At 36.6% G+C, this 12,165-nt stretch overlaps 1 protein-coding gene across 1 annotated transcript in view; it reads left to right on the top strand.

Moving 5' to 3' along the window:
• The first annotated feature begins 271 nt into the window (after positions 1–271).
• TMF1 (TATA element modulatory factor 1) overlaps positions 272–12,165 on the top strand; it is a 30,826-nt gene continuing 18,932 nt past the window's right edge. Inside the window, exons 1-5 of the mRNA XM_079933634.1 lie at positions 272–1,530; positions 3,983–5,187; positions 6,915–7,018; positions 7,671–7,797; positions 10,088–10,193. Coding sequence (XP_079789760.1) covers positions 1,389–1,530; positions 3,983–5,187; positions 6,915–7,018; positions 7,671–7,797; positions 10,088–10,193 — 1,684 coding nt within the window. The 5' untranslated portion in view covers positions 272–1,388. The remainder of the gene's footprint in view (positions 1,531–3,982; positions 5,188–6,914; positions 7,019–7,670; positions 7,798–10,087; positions 10,194–12,165) is intronic.

Here is a 12,165-nt window from a genome sequence, read left to right as displayed (position 1 = left end):
CTAACCTGACCTCCTCTTCAGGCTACTTAGCTAAGCTGTTTGAAATTACCTGAGTTACTTAGTACTACTGTGTACATTATTAAATTGTAAACGTTTCAATATGCAAATTTTTGCAGAAGTTAGATAAAATCATCAGTAGATCATAACTTCTCAAGGGCAGAGTTTAAATCTGACTAAAAATAATTCCTTTATGGCATGGTTCCTTGCAGTGTGGTAAAATACTTAAGTGTAGGGGAAACAGGTGAGGTAAATAACCACATTATGAAGAGTGTATTTAGAATAGTGGGATCTGTGACATATTGAAGTGAAAATTATTAGTCAAAAGTGGCAACTGCTGCAGCTGACTGTTGCATGTTGGTGTACATATTTTTCAAAATCAGCTGGATGTCTGGATTTTTCTGTGAAATCTGGCTTTTAAATGTTGGTAGAATTTTAATATTATGGGGGCCAAACCAAACAGCTGCTGACTAGATTAGGAAGGCCACCAATTTGATTTGTTTGAAGAGCACATGCAAAAAAGTTGTATTTTAAATAATATGCACAGTACATATTAAGAGTAATAGTTTTAATGCTTCCCAGGTTTGTTTTGACTGAGGCCAACAGTGGACCTGTATCTTAAAGGGGAGATTGTGCCCTTGTTCTGATTTCTCGTTACTTATTGTGGAAGACGGCTTTTTACTTGCTTGCATCAGATGGGCTGGATCAGGTCCTTTCATACGATGCCCGGTAGTTTTAGACAGACCCAAACCCAGAGTTCCTTCCTAAGGCCAAGTTGACACAGAACTGATTAACAGAGGAGACGCTAAGTAAGAGAAACGCAAGACCCAAACTTCCCTGTTCAATTATTGCTGGCAAGGCTCTAGCTCTTAATACAAGAGCTATTTTCCAGGAAGGAACTCATTTCACCACTCGCATATTCCTTCCGGAGGAATCAGCCCCTGCTGATATAGCCACAGAATTCCTCCCAGGGCTGACAATCGCCGCACTACGTCTGGAATCAGTTTCGATAGGAACCGTTCCGCGTTCCTCCATAACTACGGGCAATCCTGGACCCCAGGAAGTGACGTCAACGTTCTTCGGTTCTTCCGTCTACCGGCGGAACTTTGGGCTCCGGGGCTTGCCGGTTGTGTACGTGGAAGCAGCCAGCGCCTGCGCAGTCTGAGCCTTTCGTCTCATCTGTGAGGAAAGCGCTGAGGGTAACGTCTCCGGCTCGGGGGAGACCTGCGGGGTCATGGCTCCCCGCTGACAGGGCCCGCCGAGTGGAGAAGGGGGCGAGGCTCTCCGTGGACCCTCCGCCGGGTCCGCGGCAGTCGACTTGTCCCTCGGTCTTACAGTTCGGTGCTGCCGGCGCCGCCGCCGCCGCCGCCGCTGGCGGCTGAGGAGGGGATATGAGCTGGTTCAACGCCTCCCAGCTCTCCAGCTTCGCCAAGCAGGCCCTGTCTCAGGCCCAGAAGTCCATCGACAGGGTCCTGGACATCCAGGAAGAGGAGCCGAGCGCCTGGGCCGAGACCATTCCGTACGGAGAGCCGGGTAAGGGCGCGAGCGGCGGCATCACTGCGCTCCCGCGGGCTTCTTTTCCGAGACCGGCAGGTGAAGCGGCGAGGGTGGGGGAGTGGGGGCTCCCGCCTCGCTGAGCGACGGACTTAATGATCAAGTCCTGGTCCCCAGCCCGGCCCCAAACCCTGCTCTGGCCTCTCAGTTGGTCTTTGCTCTAGTCCCGAGGAAGAACCCAGCCCTGGGTCCTTCCTTGCCCGTGGCCCCGGGTGGGGGCTGACGGGGACCTGATTCGGTGGTCGTGGCCCCGCGCCCTTCCTCCACGTCGACCGCATCACAGGCCCTCGAACCCGGGTCGGCTGCGCGCTCGGGACGCTGTCCGAGCCCATGATCGGAATCAGTCCGCGGGGACGGGAAGAACAGTCGCGAACACTTAGCGGGTGCTGCGCGCCTCCTGGGCTCTGTATGGCCGTCTCTCCTGAAACAGCTCCTCGAGTTCTGGCGCTCCCCTCCGTGGTGCAGAGACGGCGCGGCCCGTTCCTCTGGGCCACTCCGCCCGCGGGAGGGTCTGGGGGGGCGCGGCCCGCGACTTCGGGTCGCGTCGCGGTCTAGCCTCCAATAGTCTCGTCTTTCTTTCTCAAGAGTCCCTGGGCTTCACTTTTCAGGGATCTTCAGCTGCTTTTAGCTCTAAGTCTAAGCAACAGTTTCTCCTTTTTGGTGTGTGGAGTGCAGATTGGCCCGACTTTGGGGTTGTGAACCTCTGGGAGAAAGAATGTTATTCCTGACTACTCCTTTCTGGTTTCCTCATTTTACGTCTTTGAGAAGTCAGGACCTAAATTTGAGGTGCATCGTTTTAAGATATTTTGGCTCATGTGTTTATGTCACCATCCTGTTACTTTTTCCAAGATGTTATAGGATCTTGGTGGAAGGAGCTCCACTTCCTTTTTTCAGGCTACCCCACGTTTTGAATGTCTTAACTGTAAAAGAGACAGAATATAAGTTGTAAATGTAAGGATACTCCTTTTATGAAATCCGGGGCTCGAATCCTGCTCTATAATTTTTTTTTTTAAATAAGTTATCCAGAATAGACTTAGGTTTTAGTGAAATGCCATAAATGTTGACTGATCACCTATGTTTTACGTCGCCGTCACTCAGAGATGACCAGTCTTCATAATGGAGTGATTTAAGTGGATATCACATAACCCTGCGATTTATATAAAACTTTCTCCAACAGGCAAATTTGACTTCTGTCATTCGTTGCCATGACAATAATTAATGAGCAGATTTTATTTTGCTTGTTCCTTTGTGTCTTATTTTGTTTTCCCCTTTTTCCACCGTTCTGATATACTGAACAAATGGATGTAAAACTGTATCCCCAAGCTAAAATTGCCTAGTTATCTCCGAAGTCATATTAAAGGATAGAATTTAGTGTTGGGCTTGTTAGCTTTTAGGAGCTTTTAGGTACTTGTGCTCTGCCCACCAGCTTTTAAGTGTTTGGGGTTTGTGATGATTCTGCTCAGCCACTTTTGAATTTAGAAATGGAAGAAATTTTTTTAAAGAAATGCTTTAAGTATTTTAGCAAATATGCCATTTTTTGTTTATCATCGGGTTTTTCAGTAACATATTATTTGTATGACTGATAGAATTATCTTTTTTGCTCAGAAGATGGTTATTTTCTCCCTAGTGTTTAAAAAAAAAAATCCTAGTGTAAACTGCTATCTTTGTCAAAAAGCAATAATTTTTAAAAAATGTGCATTTTTGAAATTCATATGACCTTCTATAACTGCTAACATAATTTGGAATTTAGCGAGAGAACAAAACTTTCTCAGAGTAGGTTTGGAGAGTGGGACTTGGAGAATGGGCTTGTCATTAAGTGGATGAAAATGAATTTGCCCTTTAGAAGTTACTGTTCCCATCAGTTTACTTTGATCTTTGAAAAAGGACATTTGTCACCAGTATTTCGGGTTCAGTTTTTGAGTGTTGCCATCTGTCTAGCTGATAACTATGTTTTATCATTGATACTACAAGAATAAAATTAATATGGAACTAATTGTATAGAAGGTAGATTCTATTTGCCATGACTACACATGACCTGTAAGTGAAGATACTGCCCGTTATTATGAGATGCATCATATGTATCTTGGACTTAGCATTGGTTATTAACACATACCATTACTTTATTAATTTGTTGTAGGAGGGAATAACATACTTGCTTCTGGTAGGACAGCTTCAATCTAGTCTTTCAGCTTTGCTCCTAGGTCCTCTTGGCAGATGCACACCAGTTTTCCTTTTTAAGGCCCGAAGTTAAACGATGAACTAATTAATTACGTAGTAAGCAAGGACTTCAACATGTCCAAATTACGGGTTGTATTCTGTAGGGTTTTAAAAAAACATATTTATATTGACTTATAGTAATGATTGTAATTTAAATGCTTTATATATAGGTATATCTTTTTCTTTTTTAATATATATATATTTTTTGTCAAAGGAATAAGTCCCCCTGTCAGTGGAGGATGGGATACTTCAACCTGGGGGTTAAAATCCAACACTGAACCTCAGAATCAACCGGTAGCCTCTCCTAAAGCAATTACAAAACCAGTTCGGAGAACTGTGGTAGATGAATCTGAAAATTTCTTCAGTGCCTTTCTCTCTCCCACCGATGTCCAGACCATTCAGAAGAGTCCAGTGGTATCAAAACCACCAGCTAAATCACAGCGACCAGAAGAAGAAGTGAAAAGCACCTTACAGGAGTCCTTGCACGCTGGACAGTCAAGAACAACTGAAGCCGCTGAGTCGAAAGTAGAAGACTCTCCTCCATTTGTATCGGGGGAAACTCTGGCAGCCAGTACTCTGTCTCCTAAAACTGAGGGCAAGCATGAAGAAACTCTTAATAAAGAATCTGATACAAAGGTGTCAGCAGTACATTTGAAAGTATCTGAAAGTATAATTCATGTGAAAACAACTAGGGAAAATGTATCTAATATGCCTACACAGCCTCTCACAGCGGAAACAAAGGACATGGCTTTGGAACCTAAGGAGCAAAAACATGAAGACAGACAGAGCAATACACCTTCTCCTCCCGTTAGTACCTTCTCATCAGGTACTTCTACCACTAGTGATATTGAAGTTTTAGATCATGAAAGTGTAATAAGTGAGAGCTCAGCAAGCTCAAGACAAGAGACTACAGATTCAAAATCAAGTCTGCACTTGATGCAGACATCCTTTCAGCTTCTCTCAGCATCTGCTTGTCCTGAATATAATCGTTTAGATGATTTCCAAAAACTCACTGAGAGTTGCTGCTCATCTGATGCTTTTGAAAGAATAGACTCGTTTAGTGTACAGTCATTAGATAGCCGTAGTGTGAGCGAAATCAATTCAGATGATGAATTGTCAGGCAAGGGGTATGCTTTAGTACCTATTATAGTTAATTCTTCAACTCCAAAGGCTAAAACAGTTGAATCTGTTGAAGGAAAACCTGAAGAAGCAAATGAAACATTAATTATGCCCACTGAAGAAACAGAAATGGAAGAAAGTGGACGAAGTGCAACTCCTGTTAACTGTGAACAGCCTGATATCTTGGTTTCTTCTACACCAGTAAATGAAGGACATAGTGTCCTAGACAAGGTGGCTGAGCAGCCCAAAGTTCCTGAAAGTGAGCCAGAAGCACTTTCTGAGAAGGAAGATGTATTCAAGGTAACTATAGGAAGTGGAAGGGGATTTTTTGATATGCTTTTCAGAGATTAATTCATTGGTTTATTTTTAATATTCCGTGATGCCTAATGGTTTGTACTGATTAAAAAAGATAGGTATTTTGCATTTAAGTGTGGTGTTAAGGATCTTAAACTTGAAGAATTATTGATGCTAAATTATTTGAAATTTCTCGAAGACAAGTATGGTAGCATAAGTTGATAGTTCAGTATAACCAAGCATAAAAAAGTTTCCATCTTAGGCCTTTACTGTTGAGTCCTTATCACCTTAATATTCTCTTTTGCTGGACTCATTAATTTATTAGTTTGCAAGGGACTGTCGTCTTATGTAAACAGATACCTTCACCTCCTTTGCACATAAGGTGCTCAAACAAATCTAAATATTATATGATTTTTCTTATATCAAAAATATTTTGCATGTTCACATTTGTAGCAAATCTTGAATGAAAAATTTGGTCTCAGATCATTGATGTTTTTCTGTTGTTATTAATTGCTTGTTTGTTTTTGTTTTTGATATTTCCTACTGATAGCTATCTTAAATGAATAAGAAAGGGAAATGTCCAAGGATCAAAAGTGTTGTTTAGGAATGACAGATTGCTTTCACCTAATATGTAAAAAAGGAAAGTGGTGTAAATTCTTTAACATTAAGTCACAGTTTTCGTTTTTCCTATGAATTTTAGGTGTAGAAATTGAGTTGGATCTGGCATCTTTAATAGACTCTTCTGAGATACAGGATATCTTGAAGAAATGTCCTCTAAGTGTCATGTATTGAATTATTTAAAGTAAAAAAAGTGCCAGATTCTGTTACCTAGGTTTAATATTATTCACAAACAAAATGCCATGCTCTAGCTATAATAACAGTTTGAATTCCTAGAAACCAACACTATTTATTATTAATAATATATTTTTGAACCATTGTTAGAAGGTAAGTGATTTCTAAGTTAATCTAGACCTAAATCAGGTAAGACTTTATTTATTTATTTTTTAGTACAAAAGGCACCATTCCTCCCCTCATGCACAAGTGTATCACTGCTTCAGCAGGACCTAAGGAATAAGATAGTCTAACCATTCCTTTTTGCTTAGCTTTATACTAATATATTCTGGAGATTTAAAAATTATATGCCTATCGACTTTCTAAAGTTAATTTCATTTTTTAAATGCAATGTATCATGCTAAAAATGTTGCATGTTACATGTTTGGGTTGAAGAATAATATGGAGAAACAAACACTTGTATATCCAGTACCCAGATAAGATAGAGAACATTAGTAGAAGCTTTGAAGCCCCTCTTTGATCTTTTTGATTGCATCTCATCTCCTTTCCTTTTTTAGTGGTCATGTACACTCTTCCCACATTTTTGCTATTGCAAACGAATTGCTGTAAATGTTTTCTCCTCTGAGGTACACCTAAAAGTAGAATTTTCTACATGAAGGGGTATGTAGATCTTTAACTAGATATTGCTTAACTGTTTTCCAAAGCGTTTTACCAAACTACCAACTAGGTGGTTGTAGTACTAATTTATACCCTCCTACCCACTCTGTGTGAGTTCTTGCTGTTCTATGTCTGCTGTGTTCCCAGTTTTGTTTTTAATTCTTTTTATGAGATAATGCTGTTTTATTAATTACAATGATTCGGCGGCCTTTACTTTTTCACCTGCATGTAAAAATGGTCTTTTAAAGTTAAATGTTGGACTTTTGTGTATTCTTCTTATCCAGACAGTTGAATTTCTGAATGAGAAACTGGATAAAAGGGAAGCTCAGTTATTATCTCTTAGTAAAGAAAAAGCACTTCTAGAAGAAGCTTATGATAATCTGAAAGAGTAAGTACTTTACAAATGTGAGTAATTTTACACATTTTATAGTGGTCCATACACTTGGTTATTACTTAAGAATGTTTTTTAAGTTAAAATGTTTTATATTTTAACTTGTTTATAATTATTGAGAATTGAATGGTATTACCATTCCACCCTTAGAGATTACTTTTCTCCTCAAATTATCTTACTCTTTTACCACTGACACTGAAGAGAGGTGTCTTGCAAAACAAAAACAAAAAAACCTCTTCCCTTTTGTTATTAATAATCTATTAGTATTAGAGATTTAAAAGGTATATTTAGAGAAAACTGAGATTATAGTTTAAAAAAATACTGAGTACTGGTTTGCTTTAAGGAGCTGATTAGTAAAATGTGACACAATTAAGATTTAACTGAAAAGTTTTAGTTACCTTTTTGTAATTTTTACACATCATGTATTGGTGACATTTTCAATTTCTAATGGGTTTTCTTTGAAGTGTTTTAAAATAAATTAAGCAGGTAATTTTTCTCTTAAAAGTTAACAGGCCTAAAATTAATCTATTTTAGTAAAGTGTATGTTGAAGAGAATGTTAGTTTTTTTTTTTTTTGCAAACTGAACTCATCTGTTAACTTTAGAATATATAAACAAGTATTTTCAGTCTCAGTATTATTTTAAATTTAGTGAAATGATCAGAGTGAAAGAAGAGAGCAGCAGCATTTCTTCCTTGAAAGATGAGTTTACTCAAAGAATTGCAGAAGCAGAAAAGAAAGTTCAGCTAGCCTGCAAAGAGAGAGATGCTGCTAAAAAGGTAATGGAAGTTTAAAATAATATTAAATAAACTCTACAGAGACATATTTTTTTGAGGAATGCATTATTATTTTGGTATGGGAAAAAAGAAGTAAGATTAAAAAGGATACCATGTAGTATATTAACACTTAAATTTTAGATTTTTCACACCTCTAGGATTACAGACTTTTGATGCTTTGAAAAAAATCTAAGCCAGTATTTGTATAATTTATGTGTAAGTCCTTGCAAGATATATAGCAAGGATCTTTAGAATAATTTTTATAAATGATAAGTCCATCAAAATAAAAATAAATAACACTTAAATCTAAATGGCACTCTATACGTTTTAAAAATTACCATTACTCTCATTTGTTATTTTTCCCTTCTGCTTTAAATATATATATATACACACACACACACACACACACACACACACACACACACACACACATATCTATACTCCTTCAAGTCAAAGTAATTTTAAAATAAAAATTCCTAATAATTAGTGACATTGAATATTAGAATAAAATGTTGATTTATTCTAATGTAGGATTTCTCAACCTCAGCACTACTGCGATTTTGGGCTGGATAATTTTATATTGTATGGGACTGTCCTGTGCATTGTAGGGTATTTACCAGCATCCCAGGCCCCTACCTACAAGATGCCAGTATCACCCTTCCCTCCTCAACCCCAACCTAATCCCCCCTCAGTTGTGATAATTGAAAATGTTGCCACACATTGCCAGATGTCCCCTTGGGAGCAAAATTGCTCCGGATTGAGAACTATTTGTTCTAATTCTTGTAATTTGGAACAGTTGGCTGTTTCAGATATTGGTAACCAATTAAGGTTAGTAATTATTGCTTGTATCCCAAGTATTATAGCATTTCTCAGTATTTCCCCTTCTGAGGTTGTTTTCCCCCTTCTTGATGAAGGTCAATGTTAATATTTATAATTTTTCTCTATATATTCTTACAGAAAAGAAATATGATATACTTCTATCTGCTTGGTTGCTTTAATTAGCAACTTTAATTAGTATCATTTTAGACACTGATAATAACCTGAGACTATCTAACCAACTTAACTCTTCGTGTTCTTGCTCTATTCCATCTGAATACAGTACAAAAAGTAGATTTTAAGTAATGTTTGTCTTCTGTAGTGCACTTTGAATTATAGATCTAAAATAGATCTAAACCATTAATTACAGCTGGAAAAAACTTGGGTCCTACGTTTTAACACATTTTATGTGTACCGCCATGTGTGAACCCCTGCTTAGGATCCATAGGAAATTCAAAGGTGAATTTAATTACCTTAAGTGAAGAGTTTGCTTTTCTACTGTTGGGAGGCAAATAATGTCAACAAATGTATAATAGTAGGCAGTTGAATAAGCACTTTGAAATGGTATCATGGAGGATGAATTCTGATCAGAGGAACTGAGGAAGATTTCATGGAAGACATGACATTCTTAACTGGACCTTGATGGATGAAATTTTGACAGTTGGAAATGGACAGCAATGTTGTGGATAGTTCAGAGCATGGGCTTTAAAGATTCACAGACCTGGGTTTAAGTTATAACTCTACGACTTTATAGCTCTCTGACCTTCAGAGTTTACTCAAGGTTTCTTAGTCTTAATTTTCTTATTTGTGTAGTTGAATAGTACAAGTGCCTCCCTCCCAGGATTGTTGTAAGGATTAAATGATAACGGATACAAAGCATGGTTTAAATACCTAATAAATGTTAGTTTATTTTAGCTATTTTTAGTTTCAGAGCATCATAAAAACCAAGTTTAAAATCATAGGACACTTTTCATATCACCATACTTCTCCATTGTAGTTTTAAAAGATAAAATATCTTAACATGTTTCTGCTGAATCTCTGCTTTATTAAAGTAGATCGAACCTTATGAAATTATGTTTTTTCTCTCAGTTCACAACATGTTTGTAAGTGCAGTGAGTTTCAGATGAGGAAGAGGAATACAGTGAAAAATGGAGATATACTAATTGAATGTTTCAAAAATAATGCTTAACCTGTAGAAAATATGTGTAGAGATACTCAAAAAGAGTATTGTAAGTTAACTTCTTCTCATTTCCATTTCCATATTAAAACCTGTTTATGTCTGAATTCAGGTTTATGTCATTTTCAAAGTTGTTCACTTACTCTTAATTAACCAAGGTAATATAAACTCAGGTTAACAGTACAAAACTTATGGATTCTTATTGAGAATGTGAGTATTTGGATATGGAAAAAAATTGAAAAATATGCCCAGAATGAGAGTAATGCTTTATGTTACTCATATTCTTTCTTTTTTAATTAGGAAATCAAAAGTATAAAAGAAGAACTTGCTACTAGATTAAATAGTAGTGAAACGGCAGACCTTTTGAAAGAGAAAGATGAGCAGATCCGAGGGTTAATGGAAGAAGGTACGTAAAATATTTAGTTGGTTATGAAAAATATTGTGAGAACAGGAAGGTACCACGTGACTAGCTGCTGCTTCCTAATGAAAAAATATTGGAAGCAAGAATGGTTTGGACTTAAACCTCAGAAATGGTAGGCAACAATTCATGGAAGAATGGGGAGCAAGATGTAGAGAGGTAGAGGTATAATGTATGTAGCTTTTTGTTTCTAGGGAGGTAAAAAAATAACTCCTTGAGAAATAGAATTTTGTGCTTCCCTAAGAAAGCTTCTAACAGGTTTTAGAGCCCTCATTTAAACCAAGATATTTGAAAGTTATAATTCTGGAGTTTATATAGTATCTGAATCTATAGCTTGGGTACTATGTGCTATCATTTTATTGTTCTGGCATTTGATAGTGAATTTTTTCTCACATTCATGTTTTAATTTTTTAGTTATTAAGTACTTTCTCTATGAAAAGATTCATAATTAACAGGGTTATTAAAGATTCTTCATGAGATAAAACATTACAGTTGGACATTGAATTAATTTCTTTCTGTAATGTCATAGGAAAGAAGGTAGTTTTGGAAAGGATGGTTAAATAAATTTTTCTTTTTCTTAAAGTTTTTTAGTTATAAGAGTAATGCTTGCTACTTGCAGAAAATTTTGAAGTTATAGGAAGTATATGAAGAAAGAGAAAAAATAGATCATAATTCAATTTTATAAGGAAATATTAATTTCTTCTAGTTCCTTTTTAATGCATTTTATTACATTTTTAAACATAATTAAGATCATACATCTAATTTGCAGTGTTCTTTCTTTTACATTTCCCTATGCTGTTAGATGTTTTGATACCATTATTAATGGCTGTGTTAAAGTCCATTATATGGATATATTATAATTTGTTTTACTCTTCCTAAGGTTATACATTTATTTCTAAAATGTTAATATTACAAATAGTAGTGGGATGAACATTTCTGTACTTAAATCACTGCACTTAAGTGAATTTCCAGAGTAAGTGTTTGAGGACAATTGGAAATAATCACTTCATTTGAAAAAGTTAGTTTTACCCAATTTTTCTTTTTCATTTATTCAGCTAATATTTAACAGTTAATATGTCAGATATTGTGTTTGATATAGTAATAAATATGACACATTCCCTGTCCTTTAGGAACTTATAGTTTAATGAGAGGGAAATATAGGTACACAGATAATTATAAAGCAATCTTAGCACTAAAATACATGAAACACATAATTGTATCTCAAGACATCTTGCAGTCAGATACTGTCTTGTGTTACAACATTAGAGACTGAAGGGATGGCTAAGTACATGGTTTCATAATTTAAAAAAATTATTAAGAATATTAATATCAAATTTCACTTCGTTGGAATTTACTAATTTAATCAGGGAGTGAGCTGATGTTTTCTTTTGCTTAATGAACTTCTTTATAGAGAAAATAGAATGATTTCATCTATGGGTATATTCACATACTGCTTCTGTATACCCTAAAAGTATTTTTTAACTCAGAGCTGAAGAGCTGAAAGTCTCAAAGCTGAGAGTGCGTTACAGTGAGTAACTGATTACTTCATTACCTAGAGTCATCAACTGTTAACATCTAGCCACACCTCCTCCGTATCTCTCTGCACACGCATATACTACCCTTTTGCCAAACCACTTGAAAGTAGGTGACAGATATCATTCCACTCCTAAATTCTTTTTTTATCCAGCTTTATTGAGGTATAATTGAGAAATAAAAGTTGTATGTATTTAAGGAGTACAATGTGATTTTTTATATATGTATATATTATGAAATGATTACCACAATCAAGCTAATTAATGTATCAGTCACTTCGCACACTTTGTGTCTGTGATGAGAACACTTTTAAGATCTACTCTTCTTAGCAAGTTATAGGTGTTCCATACAGTGTTATTAACTTTAGCCATTATGCTGTAAATTAGATCTGTAGAACATATTCATCTTACATAATTGAAACTTTGTA

The sequence above is a fragment of the Stenella coeruleoalba genome (assembly GCF_951394435.1).
Source record: "Stenella coeruleoalba genome assembly, chromosome: 10".
Lineage (NCBI taxonomy): Eukaryota > Metazoa > Chordata > Mammalia > Artiodactyla > Delphinidae > Stenella > Stenella coeruleoalba.
This window is presented reverse-complemented; position numbering and strand designations above follow the sequence as displayed.